This window comes from Phyllostomus discolor, chromosome 10, assembly GCF_004126475.2.
Source record: "Phyllostomus discolor isolate MPI-MPIP mPhyDis1 chromosome 10, mPhyDis1.pri.v3, whole genome shotgun sequence".
NCBI lineage: Eukaryota > Metazoa > Chordata > Mammalia > Chiroptera > Phyllostomidae > Phyllostomus > Phyllostomus discolor.
This window is the reverse complement of record NC_040912.2, coordinates 23,790,467-23,807,797: the sequence shown is the minus strand read 5'-3', so window position 1 is coordinate 23,807,797 and position 17,331 is coordinate 23,790,467. Positions and strand designations below refer to the sequence as shown.

At 35.9% G+C, this 17,331-nt stretch overlaps 1 protein-coding gene across 9 annotated transcripts in view; it reads left to right on the top strand.

Moving 5' to 3' along the window:
• The window catches only part of PHF14 (PHD finger protein 14), a 183,221-nt gene that overhangs the window by 18,651 nt on the left and 147,239 nt on the right, over positions 1-17,331 (top strand). For all 9 annotated transcript variants that reach the window (XR_004899612.1, XM_036010574.1, XM_036010572.1 and 6 more), the window contains exons 5-7: positions 6,861-7,020; positions 12,252-12,363; positions 15,275-15,412. Coding sequence is in view for 8 of the 9 variants with exons in the window: in XM_036010574.1 (XP_035866467.1) it covers positions 6,861-7,020; positions 12,252-12,363; positions 15,275-15,412 (410 nt within the window). In the remaining variant the exon portion in view is untranslated. The remainder of the gene's footprint in view (positions 1-6,860; positions 7,021-12,251; positions 12,364-15,274; positions 15,413-17,331) is intronic.

Below are 17,331 nucleotides of genomic sequence, written 5' to 3'. Positions count from 1 at the left end.
ATATGGAATTAGTACTACCCATGTATAATGTGTATCCTTATTTTTCCCTCAAGAATTGGGGCAAAAAAGTGTGCATTATACACAGCAAATATGGTAACTTTTTCCTCTTTTAAAAAAATTTTATTGATTGATTTTAGAGAGAGGAAGGGAGAGAGAGAGAGCTGTCTGTTGTTTCACTTATTTATGCATTCATTGATTGATTCTTTTATGTGCCCTGCCAGGGATCAAACTCACAGCCTTAGTGTATTGGTACAGCGCTTTAACCAAGTGAGCTACACGGCTAGGACAGTTAAATTTTTTTCTATCATGGCCATAGCTTCCACAAAACAGCGTTTCTATGGCCCTGCCTTTGCCTGCCTTTCCGGTGTTACGGTACTCCTCACAGCTAGTTTGAGAGTCTGCTGGGCTTGTGGGATCCTGCGGACCTGTGGGGCCTGTACTGTTTAAGCCATCCTCTTGCCTTCATATGAAATTGCCCTTGCTTGTCATTAGGGCTTACTATGGGAATGTCTCCTCTTTCTATTATTCATTCATCTATTTTTTTCAGTAATGTTTGTTGAGTACCTTCCATGTACTAGGCATTCTGTAGGTTTTACACATGTAAAATAAATAGAATATAGAAAATGCTGACTTTATGGAGCTTAATGTTTAGGTAAGAAAGACAGGCAATGGAAAAATGAAATAATAAATAAATATATATCAGGTGGTGATCTGGACAATGGAGAAAAATAAACCAGGACAAAGATTAGTGGGAATGCTATGGGTGCGGATGGGTTGTTGAGTGGATAGGTAGAAGTTTGAATTTATAAAAAGTGATAAAACTGTCTGATAAGGTGATAATTTGAGCAGTTGACTGAAGGATGTAAGTGAGAAGCCATATGAGTATTTGGGGAAAGATCACTCTAGGAAGAGGGAGTAGTGAGTGTAAAGATCTTGGAATAGGAACATACTTGGAGTGTTTGTGTAATGGCACCGAGATTGGTATGGCTGGAACCGAATGAGTGAGCTGCTTTGTGATGGAATAGAGATGGGGACAAACCAGGTGAAGCCTTGTGGTTAATAGTACTGACTTTAGATTTTACTGTGATGGGTATAGGAAGAAATGCATGAGTTTTGATCAGAGCATTAATCTGATTTGACGTATTTTGGAAGGATCAATCTATTGGGTTGAGACTAGACTGAAGCAGTCTACTAGGTCTAAGGTGGGATTTAGGGAGGTGGTTTAGGGAGACCGTTGCAGTGATCCAAGAGAGGAATAGATTTGGAGGTAGATAGGATAAGTTTGGTTTTAGACTCTCTGGGTGTAATAAGACGTTGGGACTAGAGATATAAATTTGGGAATTACCAGCCTGCATGTGAGCCACTGAAGAAAAAGGCACATCACTCCAGGTTGGTAGGTGGCAGGTTTAATAAGCAAAGGAACTTAGGAAACTTATTGTGGGCAGCCACAAGACAAGTAGTTTTCTGCATCCTCTGGTAAGAATCTTAAAAGTTTACATAGCAGCCTTGCCCTGGCCAGAATGGCTCTGTTGGAGCTGAGTACCATACATAGACCAAAGGGTTGTGGGTTTGATTCCTAGTTAGGTTAGGGCACATACCCAGGTTGACAGTTTGGCGTGTGTGAGAGAAAAGGCAGCCAGTAGATGTTTCTCTTTCACATTGATGTCCCTGTCTTTCCCCAACCCCCTCTAGAAGCAATGAAAAGATGTCCTCGAATGAGGATAAAAAAGATTTACACCCAAGCCTTAGCTGGGGTCGGTCACTTACACAGGAGGCCTTAACAGGGTCAGTCAGTGCCAAGTCTAGATAATCTCATCAGCATATTTCTATCTCAAGTCTGTATACTTGGGCAGCTTGTAGCACAGGGAAGTGCATAATTCCACATACAGGGGAGGGAGTGGGAAGCCTTTAGTTGCCCAGGTCCAGCTGCTGGGTCTACTGGTGATGGTGATGACTTTCTCCAACAGGCTGTTGCATTTTATTTTGTTACTTGCTATACATTTGCTTTGTCATTTTAAAATAGGTTTTACTTGTCTTTTTCTCATTGACTATCCTTTGCCTGCTCTTTGTGTTACAATTATTTTCCATCCTTACAAATGTTTTTTCTACTCTGTCCTGTACCTTTTCACTTTCTGGTATTTCTCACTGTCTAGAATGTTCTTTTTTATAGTCACATTTGTAGATTTTTTTTACTACTTTTTAAGTTCTTAAATGAATTTTCATGTAAAATTAATTGAGAAAAAGGGAAATTTTCTAAAGCATAATAAGAAACAAGTGTTACTAAGGTTTATTTGCTTGTTGAAAATCAGGTGCCTAAATGACAGGTTTCCATATTGTAATCCAGCCAGCAACCTTTGCTTAAACATCTCCTGGTTAAACATGAACTTGAATGCTTTATTTTAGAGAGAAACTATTTGCCCATCATAATATAATACATGAACATTAAATAAATTGTGGGAAATAGAGAACAGAGAGAGAAAAAAAATTTCCAATAGTCCTCATATCTAGACAACCCTAGTTAGTGTTTTGGTGTATTTCCTTTATCTTTTTTCTCCTCCTCCTTTTTAAACATACCCCTTAAATAATTATAATTGGGAGACTTTAAAGTTGAGGTTCTGCTAAAAGATAGTACTCCAAATGTATTTTTAAATGTATGCTTGTCTAATTAGTTTTCAGAGGACTCACCTCATCTAAATGTAGATAAATCTCTTTTCTTTTCGAAATTGAAGGGTTCCAAACTGTCACTTAGTGTAAACACCTTTGTGACAAGGTCTTGTAACTGACTTGTAATACTAGGGTACCCCTGACTGGGATGTCAGTTTTCATGATACGCTGATTGCACCGTGTCTGAAGAAAAATGTCAGGTGTGTGTTATAGTACAAGACAGAGAATTAGGTAGTGCACTTGCCAGCAATTACCCTTAAGTTTAGTTGCTGTGCGTTAAATCAGATCAGGTTTCTACTAAGAGATGTTTTCCACCAATTTGTTTGTTTTTCATTCTGCTATTAGTCTAGTCTTACACCATTTTTATTTCTTAATGTATACAAAAATATATCTGCATGAGTGTTTACTGGATAGTAAAAGTCTGTTCAAGTGATAACCATTTGGACTTACAAGTCAAAAGGCACTTTGGTTCTTTTGTGCTTTAGGGTATATTTCTGACAGGTATCATGTATACGGCCTTTTCTAATAAATAACATTACTTTAAAACCTTTTAGTGGATATTATAATTGGAGGTTTAGTGTAATCAGAGGATACTATTTTAAATAACTAAGAAGTGTTTTGAGTTTTTTAATGGCAGCTTTTGTGCCCCTATTTTTTCCTTTCTATACTGAGAGATAATTAGGATAGATATAATTAAGTACATATTGCAGATGAGGCAGTTCAGCCTCGGAGATGCAGTTTGTCCAGATGCATCGCCAGAAGGTAGAAGACTGCAGGTCTTTTGGTCCCTCCTGACAAGTTGAATGGGGAAAATTTCCACCCGTTTGCACTATCCATACCTTTGTGTAATTCAAAACAACTGTAAACACATTTTACACTATTTTTCCTCAGCAATGATGGGTGTAGTTTGCATATGTTACTTAAAGGTTGATCCTAATTAGCCATAGAAACATTTTCTATGTTTACTCATTTGAAAACATGATTAATCTATCTGAAATGGGTTTTATATAAATGTTTTATTTTACATTTACCCATATTAAAAAAAAAACCTTTTCCTTAATCATATTGAAGATGCACTTTTTGCAGATTCTATTTAGAGTTAGGTAAAAGAGAGTAAAAATTATTTAGTGGTAGTCTAAATTCTGTTTTGTATGGGAGAAAGGAAAATAAAAGATTAAAAAAGGTATGTAGTCACTAATTAAAATAGATTAGAGTTTTAAGTGCTGTAACTTTGGTCTGCAGCTGAGTATACCCAAACAGGTATGTCAAAGAAAGATGGGAAGAATGGCAGGCGGCCAGCAAGGAAAGAACCTTGTAAAGGCGAACACACAGTGTGGGCTCTCTATCAGGGGCAGTAGAGCTTCCGGCGAAGTAGATGCCCGCTTGCTGGTTGTCCTTGGAGCTTGCGTGATACCAGTCTTCCAGCTTACAAGTAGAAATTTTCTAGGAGAGGCTCTCAGAAATCAATCCAGAGGTTTGTTCCTAGGACATTAAATATCCAGCAAATGTTTGCTCTGTGTGTAGTATATTCTTAAAAAAATAGAATTGAAATATTGCTTTATTGTAAAAAAAGTAAACTGTTATTTACCTTGATTTTGGTGAAAGAAAAGAATAAAATGGATAGCCCCTTCGGGGCTTCATTGTTTGTGTGAATACAAATGAAAGAATTTGCTTTGAAGGGAACATTATTTTGTAAAGAAAATAGACTCTTTTCCCTTGTATTATTGTGCAACCCTTTGAGAAAGCAGGGTGACTGTTTTTTTGCTTTATGATTTTTCTTTAAATGCAATATTTTGCTTTGGTGACAATGAATAATAACTGCTCCCAAGAAGGAAATTATATTCCCTTTTAATTATATGATCTGTCAGTGATGAAGATGATGATTGCCAACACAATTTAATGATGTTAAAGAAATTAATGAATTTTGATTACTTTGCTTATCTTGTACTCTGTAGTCTAGTTTATTTAAAATCTTTTCTTTGGCATTCTTTCATATGACTTTTACATTATCACTACTATAAAGCCATTGAATAGCTTAAGGATGACAATGATTATTGGATTTTTTGAGGCAGCTTATGTAAATCATAGCTGCAAATCAGCTTTTAGTTTCTTGCCTACGAGGTTGTTTTAATTATAGTCTGTATTGAATGGTAGTAATATATGAATAAAATGCTTACACGTGAGTCTTGACCTATTAATGACACCTGGTAAATTAATGTTAGTTAAAAATTATTTATCAGTTGTACCTTGTTTTTTTCTTTCTTTCTGAGTGATTTGTTTTACTTATTTATGTAGTTCTTTATTTACTTTAATAAATACCTTTAGTGGTTGTGAGGAGGCACTCTCCAGCTTAGGTTCTTTTTGTCTGGTTGGTGCATAGCCATGTCACAAAATCACATGGCCTTCCAGTCATGTAATGCACATGGATATATAAACTAACCTAAGTGGCAAAGCCTTTGAGAGGTGATCATTATTTATATATCTTTCTTATAGTGGTTTTTCTCATGTCTTCATTTTATGGAAGGTTACTTTGGTGCCCCTTAGAATTTGTCACCAGGACTCCTTTGCTAGAGTAAACCTGGTGAAAAGTGTCTCAGGATGGCTCACGTTTGGCTCTCTGGGGAAGCGATATGTCTTGAGAGGTCATAAGTATGTCTTAGGAGAGGAGAGACAATGCCCAGGCCTGAAGATGACAAGGGCATCCATCCATCTGGACTAGAATTAAGTCGTAATCTGTTGTACTACTGTGCATGGAATACATTGATTCTCTGATGGATATTTTAACATGAGGGCTGTGTCTTCTTCTACAGAGGAAGAGAAATTGGATTATATCAAGTTGGTGTCTATCCAGCACCATTTAGGAAAAATAAAATTATTTAGGAGTCACTATTTTAGCCACCAGGGAAATGATATTTATTGTAACCCATCACTAGTACAGCCTAGTTTTTTATAGTCTGGGTGAAATTATCTCTCAGTTTTTCAATTTTCCTTTATTGGATTCCAGGAGTATCAGTATTTTGCTGATGCCAATACATTTTCTTGGTATCTTTGTACTGAGGAAGAAATAATCATAATGTAGGCAATGTCACTTTCTAGTGAGTTAGTCTGGTTTGTCAGATACTGAGAGTCTCATCATCTCTAGTTTGTGGACAAAACTGAATTTTAGGAATTTTAATGAGCTTACCAGGATGCCAACCGTGACGCACTGCCTGAATCTCCTGTTGACTGACAGCTTTGACACCCATCTACCTTCTTAAAGCTCAAAATCAGGGAAAATCTTTTAATTTTATGCAAATTTTAGACAGATTTGGAAACCCAGATAATAACTTTAAATATTATTTGTAATCCCAGACATGCATATTTGAGTGATAAGGAAACTTTTTGCTTTTGATAATTTGAAGGTAGTTGAAGAATAACATGCCCTACTCTAAAAGATAAAGAACAACACTAAGTAATGTTTATTTGGTATGTTCATGAGTTAGTTATCTTTAAACATTTTCATCACATTAACTAATTCCTATCAGAATACAGGTTATTAGTGAATGAGAAGAGGAATGTTTCCATTCACTTCAGTTATGGGTACACTTTTACAGAAGATTGAATTATAAATGTTTTTTTAAAAAAACACCTCATAGCTAGTTGGCTCATTTTTGAATGGAACTCAGTTTGTCTGACTCTAGTCTGAACGGTTCAAATGTTGTATTGCCCTTCTTTTCCTTTGACTAATGTTTACTTTGCAGTTATGGTTGTATGAGTTTGCATTCTAATCTGCCACTTCCAAAATTAGGTGAGAGACTTTTTTGTTTGTATGTTTGTTCTGCAAAGAAAGCTAAACAAATTTTTACAAATCAATAGTTCCTAGACTCAGTGTGATTTTTTTTTAGTGAAAACTCATATTTAAATATTTTTTAAATTAAAAAAAGTTTTAAAGAACTGTAAATTTTTCCCATCCTCTAGTGATTTTTCAGTAGGTCTAAAACTATTTTAAAAAGTCATTTATTTTATTGCATATTTTATGGTAGGTAAGAAGTGTTTTTTATAAAAAGATTTTATCTTTGTGTTTTGACATTCATATTATTATTATAAACATTTTTTTTAGAATTTTTCTCTTCTGTTTCCTTTTTCCTTTTGTGATTTTATAAATTTAAATTTAAAAAATAAATTATTTAATCATACTTTTTTTTCTTGTTTTTTAGGTTGCTATGGAGTTGATGGAGAGAGTGACTCTATTATGAGTTCAGCTTCTGAAAACTCCACTGAACCTTGGTTTTGTGATGCATGTAAATGTGGTGTTTCCCCTAGCTGTGAACTGTGTCCTAATCAGGATGGAATTTTCAAGGAGACAGATGCTGGAAGGTCGATGTCATAATTCTGTTGGGTTAATATGCCTGCTTTATAATGTGTCTGCTTTTGACTCTGTCTTTTACTCTGATTTTCTGAGTTACACCCTTTCCTTTGATGCTTTTTGTATCTTCTTGGCAGAGAGTAAATGCTAAAAATCAGAGTGGCAAGGAGGGAAGACCATTTGTTAAATACTTACATTGGTCTGTATACCCAGTATCCTAATTAATCCTAATATTAGCCCTGTAGTGATACAGGTTATGAAGTTCCTAATTTTATAGGTGTAGTACCTAACTAAGGCTCAGATTGTTTAACTAATTTCAATTTTCTCAAAACCACAAGCTAGTGAACAATCAAGTTTGAACCCATACCTTTATTGGTTGATTTGATTTGATCGAATTTAGAGAAAGAGAGGAAGGCAGGTGGAGAGAGACACACACACACATCGATTTGTTGTTCCACTTATTTATGCATTCATTGGTTGATTCTTGTATGTGCCCTGACTGGGGATCAACCCGTAACCTTGGTGTGGTGAGATGACGCTCTAAGCAAGTGAGAGCTTCCCAGCCAGAGCTGAACCTGTATCTTTTTGACTCCAAGAATATATTAGGGGACAGAACCCATATAGTGAATTAAAAGGGGAAGTTTAATTTAAAGAATTATTAAGCTCTGATAAAAAGTAACTATGAGATATAAAAGAACTACAAAAGATTAGAAGGATAACGCCTGCTCCCAGGCGGGGGCTCAGACCTTGTTGGAGAAGGTGTAGTTGTAGCCTACCAAACGGCAGGGAAGTTTGGTGCCTTGGCCAGATCTGCCCTGTGGTTCTTGGCAAGTACAGATGGCTGTGCACAGGTTGCACAGGGAGTCAGGTCCCTACCTGTGGTGTCTGTGTTGTGAAGGCCTCAGAAAAGGGATCTCCAGGCTGGGCCTGCAAGGTCGTTGGAGGACGATGCATGTGGTTGGGGCAGGGCTCTGGCAGATGTCCTCTTCTCGTCCTCTGTCCTTGCTGAGAAGCCCTGTCCTCCTGCAGTGTCCTCCACCACTCTGAGGAAGCTTAACGTCATGCTCACTGTAAAGCAGGAATGCTTGTTGTAGGGCTTCTATGCATTACTGCAGCGCAGATACAGATTTGGAGCTGAGAGGCAGTAAATTGTCAACTGGCACAAACACCTGTGTTCTTTCACTATTGTATTCACACTTATCTTTATTATCACATCTAAGCAGTTGTTACCAGAATAGTGTGATGTCTTTCCTGTTTTTTCTTAGGAGACTACAATCTGGGATGGATGGCGGAAATGTAGGAGTAGTTCCTAACATTTTGTACCTTGTGGATTACCACCCACACCGCCTCCACTCTCACTCCTCCTTATACGGGTGGTGCTCAGTATTTTATTTTGCAACATAAAGATATTTTAGTATTTTTTATCAAACATGTTTATAACAAGAACAGAACCTATACAAATTATCACCATCATTTCTCATATTTTAGCACTGGAAAGGATAGGATGCATTCTGTTCCAAAATAAAGGATAGGATTTAAAATTTAATAAGTGTTACTTTAGTAAGGTAAAAAAATATTTTTCTTCCTTTTCTCATTTTTGCCTCAATTGGTACATAGGCCCTTGAGAAATGTTGCTGTCTAATATTGTTGGGGTATGCTCTGCCATGAACTCTTAGAGAGCCCTGTGTGTGGATTTCAAGAAAAAATTAGCTAAACTTCTTACCTCTTCTTCCTCATTTCTGATCTCCCCCCCCAAAAATATAACAAACAATTGTACGCTTGATATGAATCTGTGGTCTATACCATAGACAGAGGCATTATTTTATGTTGGACTGACTTTAGCCTGGAATTAGGGAGTTTAATGTAGCATTTCAAGTGTTGGCTTTCAAGATGGACTACCTATATTTAGATTTCTTAGTAACTTTGATTTTAAGTCAATTGATTTAACCTCTTTATGCCAAAGTTTCCTTAGCCCTTTTGAGAAGATTAAATGAGATGATTCTTATAAAATAATTATACAGTATCTGGCACATAATGGTGCTCATTGAATGTTTCCTTAGTTCAGTTGCTGCTGCTACCACTGCTACTACTAGTGCTTTCTTTTTTAAGATTTTATTTATTTATTTTTAGAGAGAGGAGAGGGGAGGGAGAAAGAGAGGGAGAGAAACATAGATGTGTGAGAGAGATATCTTTCGGTTGCTCTCCACGCCCCCAACTGGGGACCTGGCCTGCAACCCAGGCAAGTGCCCTGACTAGGAATCGAACCAGCTTTGGTTCGCAGACTGGTCCTCAATTCACTGAGCCACACCAGCCAGGGCTAGAGCTTTCTTATTAAAAATAGTATTCTACTTATTTAAGGTAATCGTAAAGCACCAGCTGCGTAAATTCTTTCTGGTAACTCATTAGTTCTGAGAGTTGAAGTTTATGGTGGTAAATTGTGGTGAATAAATAAGTCAACTTTGGAAAACACAGAGCTTCACAGACCTTCCTTTCTGGGAGGAGGTTGTTTTTTGTTGTTGTTGTTTTTTCTTTTTTACTAACAATTTGAAAATTTTATTGAAAACTTTAAAGTAGCTGTCTCTTCATGTTATCACAACTGACAAAGCAACTTGTAAAGCTGCTTCAGAATGCAGGAAAGGGAGCCTCTTTAGCCACTTAGATTTACTGAGAGAGATTTGTATTGACTCCTGTGGACCTTGTGTGTGTGTGTGTGTGTGTGTGTGTGTGTATTGTATTATACTATATATATATTATATAATATACACACATACACATCTCCCTTAATTGCTCAGTCTGGCAAAAGTTCTTTTGTACTATTTGAACAATTTATTTATGTTTATATACACACTCATCTATATGCTAGTGGAAATTACAGGTCTTGATAAAATTTGAGGGATATAATACTAGCTTGATTCAAGGCAAAAAACCTCCCAGAAAACAAGAAGATTTGACAAGAAATTTAGTATTCTAGGTTCACATGGAAAACAGGGAAAGAGAAAGACCATTGAATGGAAAGGAAAAAAGTTTTGAAATTGAACTCTATTACATGGGCTAATGATATTTATTTCCTTGTTTCTGATGGTAGCCACCAGTTCTACATATAAAATGATGTTCTTGAATGTGAGAAAGCCATCAGTATATTCTTGTCATTAAGTTTTTATTTCATTTCTTAGAGTATGTTACCCTGTCCTAAGTGATTTAATAAACCTGATTATTGGCAATATCAGACAAACTCCAATATCTAGAAATAGCACATTAGGCAATGCTGGAAGCACTCGCATTCATTATTAGACCTCCAACCTGCCTGTGTGGTGCCCTGTTCCCAGTAGAAACTTAAACTTAGTAAGTGATCATTGAATGAATAAATGAGAAACTGAAAATAACATACTGGAAGTGAATTTGCTTTATATGTTGTAAAGGCACTACAAATTCAAGGCATTCGAGAATCAAATTTGATTGATTAATGTTGTTCCTATTCTGAAATGAGTCTTTTGAGAAGTATCTTTATCCTTAGTTTGCTTTATTAAAATATGTGAATTTAAAAGAATCTATTAATAGTTTCTATACTAGAATAACAATTCTGACTCTTTGTTTTTCGGTGGTTTTATGTGATGCTTGTTTTCTGCTCCTTTCCCCAATCAACATCTGTCATCATAGCTCCAAGCAAAGTGGATGGTAAAGTAACAAGGAAGATTATTGCTTTTTGAATTCTTGATTTGCCTTAATTACAAAGTTCTAAAGTATGTGCAGCTAAACAAATGAACTAAATGCTATTTACAACAGGTATTAATAAGGACCGACATTGTCTCAGCTTTTTGAATGCACTTTAATAAAGACTAATGTTGGCATCTTCTCATGAGTGGTTGGGGAAAATGATACACTTGTGTGCCAGTCCTACTGAAATGGCAGTTTAAATCTATAGTACTTTGTGTGACTTGTACTAAAACATATTAAGAAGGTCAGTATGAAGCAAGCAGCCAGCTGTTGAGTTTATCAAAGATAAACTCCTGCAGAGTGCAGCGGCACTTAATACACCAGTGGAGCATGAAAAAACTGAGCAAATTAAATTGAGAAAGCTGCTTGTTGAAGATGTGTATCTTTATATTGAACTCCACGGGATGCATTTGGGAGGCTGGATTAAAACATTCTATCAAGAAAAAATCTCAAAACCTTGGATTTTCTTCCAATAAAAAGATAATTTAAAAAGATTTGTAACTATTTTACCTAGAACCTTTATAAAATGATTCTTAGTCTTACTTCTTTAAAACTCTTAGTGTATCACAAAACAGAACTATGTAGCAATCACAGCCTGTTAGGCTGTGATAAAGCAGAAATTGTTAATATATTCACAAGGTAAGAGAGATTTGCCATCTCATTTTTACCCTTTCATACAGAAGGGATATAGATCTGTTTAAATTTCAAAATCCAGTGATCCGTATTTTGTTTGGTTGAGAGCAAACAGAAATGGAGCCTAATATATTAAAGAAGGTTCAGAGCACTGAAAAAAAAAGAAAGAATTAGAATCAACTTCCATTTGTCACTCTGAGTGTGCTGAGACTTTGAGCATTCTTTGTTTAGTGTCGCAGCATCATTCAGACCTTAACAAATTTGTATGTAGGGTGTAGGTTGTATGGGGAAGAGATGCGTGAATGAAATATGACTTCCTTGTATTATTATAACTGTTCTGTGCAGTTTTCTAGCGATCAGTTGTAACCGGGGAAGAAAGTCAAGGTGCATATCCAATATTCTTTTAAAATATGTCCTTAAGTATTATCCAACAGCTTTTAGAAAAAAATGTAACAGGAGCTATTTTACCCAATTACTACAGAGTAACTTCACAGTATTAAATTAAGACCTTTAATTCTCAAAGCTTAAAATAATGAATATGAATACTTTTTCTTACCTATGAAAAGGATGTTTTCTTTCATGTGAGTGATGGTTTTGTGCAAACATTTAAGAATAACAGATAAGTACAAAGTGTAGTAAGTAAGAGAAAATTATAGCTGTTAGCTCTTAGCTTTGGCTAAGCAGCTGGAAAAGTAGTGCTTGTTGTCTCTTTTTCTGTAAATAAAAGATATTCTATACGTGTTCCATATTCTTCAGTTGTATGTCTGAAATTTTGAAATCTGACCACAGAACTCTTTCAGTAGTTACTTGAGATAGTATACATTTTATGTCTGTTTTCCATGTGGACATTTTATAAAAGGATTTGATGGCAAATGTTTATGTTCTCTCCTTGCAGATGGGTTCACATTGTTTGTGCCCTGTACGTTCCTGGAGTGGCATTTGGAGATATCGACAAATTACGACCAGTAACACTAACTGAAATGAACTACTCCAAGTATGGTGCCAAGGTGAGACAAAGTGTTTTTGATTGCCTGGAAAAGCTTTTATTTCTTAATTTGCACGGCTTTTTACTACTATTGTTGACTACAGAGATGATTGTTACTAATAATGCTATTTGTTTAGTAGTGAGCATTAAGTCACTTTATCATTTATAGTAATTTTCTCAGAAAGTCAAAAATGTATAAATTCTCCCATGTGTTTTCAATTTATAATAACCTGTGGTGGTAAAATGGTAATTGGCACTACTGCTATTTCCCTAGCATTTAACACACTGCCTGGTATATACTGAGTTCTCAGAACAAATCTTTGTTTTTAACTGGTTGGATCAAGTGAAAACCTATTTTCTGACTTTACTTTTGAAGTGGAATTTGTCAAAATTGTGACAAAGAGTACTGGAAGCACTTACATTACTTAGGTTTCAAGGACCGGTTTTATCACTATGACTACATAACCTGCTGAGTAAATGATTCTCAGCCTTGATTGTTTATAGATTAATTTTTATTGACTGATCTTTAGGATTATAAATGCTAAAAACACCCACTTATTAATTTAAACTCAGGTGTACAATTACTACAAACATCCTGGAATACTAGAACTAACTGGGTACTAATATGTTCTCTTTTCATTACTGCTTCTTGGGAAATTGGGAAGAAAGACTCTTGTACAGTATCAGAAACATGTTAAAGATGAAGTGGAGAGTTTCTAGATTGTTGGAAAATTTTGACATTGAAAACTTAGAAATTTGACAGTTTCTGAAATTATATTCAGGGTGTCTTCCTTGGGCTCTAACCACCCCCCTGCCTCCCCCCCTTGCCCTTCTGCACTCGAGTAAGTCTGTGCTGTAGTTTGGATAATTTTTGTTTAACTATCTGTAGCTTCCCCCTCCAGAATTAACTAAACCCCCCCAGGGAAAAAAGCAGGACCAGGCACTGAATTTATTTTCCTGGTCCTCAGGTAATTCTACACTGTCTTGTTACCTCTCAAATGCCTTTAAGCTGTAGTTAAAAAAAAAAAGTTGTCCACATTTTCTAGTTGAGCCACATTAATACAGATTACCTAGTTCACCATTATTGGAAGTAGAAGTAACTGCATTTTGATAGTAGCTTCATAATCTACAAGCACAGGGCTAGAAGGGACTAGCTTAAGTCATTTTTTAAGAGGCATATATTATTATCATAAATATAAATCTAGAAAAAAACAGTAACTAAATATTACTTTGTATAACAGAAGCCAGCAGTAACCTGTGGATTGAGGAGTCATTAAATGTCCAATTGTTAGCTGATTTTTTTCATTATTACTTGCTTTTATTTTGAAGTATTACTAGGAAAAGGAGTAGAGAAGTATGTATTCTTTACCTGAACTGCAAAATCAAGCACAGTGCTGTGAATTAAAACAGGGGCAGCTCTTCTGGGCCACATTGTCCACCCATTTCCTGACCTTGACCGCTTCTCCCCTGTTTTTCCCAGTTGCTGAGCTCTCTAAGCATCTGAAGTGATTCAGGCAATTAAGGAATATTCTGTTTTCTCTCATAGGTTTTTCTACACTCTTGTAAGTCAGGAGGTTTTTTGTCAGGAAAGTTTTCTTTGTATTCACTCTGAAATCCCTTGCTCACTTGTATCACATTATATTAAATTACACAGGGAACTATTTGCAACAGTTTGGTTCTGTTCATAGTATTGACATCCTTTAAATAATTTAATCTTTTTCTTTCCTGCCCTCTCTCTCTATTCTCTCTCTCTCTTTTTTTGGTGTCATGTTTACATTACTACTTGCTGGCATTTCATAGCACATGCCTTCTACTATTATTGGGAAAAGACCCTTAAGTAGGGGGTAGAGTATCAGGAATTGGGAGTGTTTTCACATCAGCACCCAAAGTCCTGCTCCCGCTGTTTTCACTCACTGCTGATGTGTCTGTCTGGTGACGTCTCCCCACTAGGGAGACACTAACTGTATTTTAACAGTGTTTCTAGTGCCGACTGAAACTTCCCCCCTTTATGTGTTTCCCTCATACTTAATTTACTTAGAAAACATTTACTAAATAGAACTTCCTTAATTATCTATTGGCAGTCGTCCATAATTTAGCAAGTTTTTCTTTTATGAAGACTCCTATACCAAAGCAGTATATATTTTGAGACTATATTTTTTTCCTCTGTGTAGTTAAGAGAGTTAAAAGGACAAAAAATAGATTTGGAGGGAATTTGGGATAATTTCAGCAGTTTATACTTTCAGTTTTACAGTTTTCCCTCTTATATACAGAAATAATATAAATAATTGTCTATATCAGGTATCACTACTGATTTCACCAAATTATTTCTTTAAGTTTACTTTTAATTTTCTTGAAGATATTTTAAAAATGCATGATTTCTTTGGTTGTAATGCCTAGATCTTTTGGTGAATTTCCTTTGAGTTTTTGTGTATTGTCATTCATTTTTCCAAGTAGTATTATATTGTTCCAATCAGTGTAGCTTAATGGTTAAAAGCATGGACTGTAAAGTAAGATTATCCTGGTTGGAAGACTGGTTCCCAATTATTTCTTGTGTTATTTTGAGCAGATTTATTAACTTCTCTTCACCTCAAATTTCTCATGTATACAATGGGAATACTTATAGTATCTCATTCACGTATCCGTGTGAAATATTATCAAATGATATTAATATATATAAAGTGCTTAGAATAGTGCCTAATATATGACAAACCCTCAAATAATATTATCATTATGTCAGTGAAACTTGGTTTGTTTGAACCACATATAGAATTACTTTTTTCATGTAAACTCTTGGCTTGCCCAGAGTTATTGTTTGCATTAATATACTACTATTGATTCACTGTGTGCATTTTGTGAATGCTTCATTTGAGAATGCTATCTTCGCCCTGGAGATATATCTATACACTGAGCACTTCCCTGTTACTCCATTGTAGGAGTGCAGCTTCTGTGAAGACCCTCGTTTTGCTAGAACCGGAGTTTGCATTAGCTGTGATGCAGGGATGTGCAGAGCTTATTTCCACGTGACCTGTGCCCAGAAGGAAGGTCTGCTTTCAGAGGCAGCAGCAGAGGAGGTAGGTTTATTTAAACCCGTAGTTGATGAACATGTATCATGAGACTTCTCATGACGCAGTTACATCCTGCAACAGGTGTGCCTCGTCAGTTAAACTTACAAGTTTATTCTTAAAGTCTTTGCCTAGATCGCTGGTCTAAAACTTCAAGAGTAAACAATACATGTGAGGTTTTCTCAGTCTTTTTTTTTTTTTTAAGATTTTATTTTTAGAGAGAGGGGAAGGGAGGGAGAAAGAGAGGGAGAGAGACAGCAGTGTGTGATTTCCTCTCACATGACTGCCACTGGAGACCTGGCCTACAACCCAGGCATGTGCCCTGACTGGGAATCAAACCCCATGACCAAAGGGTTTGCAGGCCAGCACTCAAGCCACTGAACCACAGCAGCCAGGGTGGTTTTCTCAGTCTTAAAGCAAGTCAGACATTTGAAAAACATGTTAAAATTTGGTAGTGAGATCTGATGGATGAAATGAAACATAATCTGAAGTGTCTTAAAGCGTTAAAATGTCAGCATGTTTTATATGAGAATTGGACATTGTATTTGGGTAATAATCTTGCTATTACTCTCTAAATAAAATCATTACTTTGTCTTTATAAGCTGCATTTCTATCTTTTTACGATTATTTTTAATTCTATAATTTTCCTTCTAAGTTTATTAGCTTTAAATTAAGCAATAAGTTGTTTTAAAAGTGTGTTTTAGAGACTCCCTAATATTATTTCAAGGGGTCTGTGAAGTTAAAGCTATCTTCATGACAATATGAAAGTGGTGAATACTGTTTTTATTCTTAATTCTCTCTTGAGCAGTGGGGGTGATATCCAGAGATTACATAACATAACAATATAACATTTTTTGAATATGGAAACAGTTTTGAGAATCAAGCTATCTTTCTTTATGTCAACTGTGTAGACATTAAACTGATTTACAAAAATGTAAAATGGTGCCACTCTTCTTAAAAAATTTTGTGTATGTGTAAATTACTATATTTTTCTCACATGGTCGTTGATAGTTTAATACCACTTTGACTGGGTTCACCCTGTTGGAAGGAGGAAAAAGGAGATTCAGAGTTAAGCTTTCTTTCAAGAACAAGGTCTGGAAATTTCATACACCTCATTGGCCAGAAGTTATCACATGACCATATCTGGTTGCCGGGAGGCTGAAGCAGAACGTTTCCAGCAGGGTAGCCATGTACTCAGTAATAACTCAGAGGGTTCTAGCACTAAAGGGAAGAAAAGAGAAGAATAGGTATTAGAAGGTGGTGGTTTTTATAGTAGTTGATATTTGCTTAATATACCTGTTCCATTCTCTAAACAAGATGAATCCCTTGGTCATGTTAACCTTAGAATTAGGGTGTATTGTCCCTCAGTCCAAAGTTAACTGATTAAAGCAAACAAACAAAACAACAACAACCACCACAAAGCATCACTTGGGCTACTTACTCCCTTTCAGATACCTTTGAGACCAAAAATGACGGACTGGTCTTGCTAAGTCAGGCTTTGGCCCCAGTGTCTAACTTACCCATGCAAGCATGAATTCTATCTGATAACTCAGTTTCAGCCTTTCCTACTTTAAAACAATGAGTAATACTTCAGATCTGGCCATTTGATTGGGCTTCAGTGTACTCTTTATTTCCATTTAGTATTTTCTGTCACCAAGATTTAGAGCACGTCATTGAGACAGCAGCTGTGTGTATGTGTGAATGCAATCTCCTACCTACATTTTTGTGTTTTATTCTTATAGCCACGTATAGTTATTATCAAGCCTATTTTACTAATGAGTTATCAGAGGCCCAGAGATGTTTAGCAACTTGTTGGGAGCTGTAAAACCAGTAAATTGTAGAGCCAAGATTTGTATCCAGGGTTTTATATTTCCAAATTCTGTGTTCTTATCTACAGTGCTATGCTATTGGGATCTGTGGGTGTCACA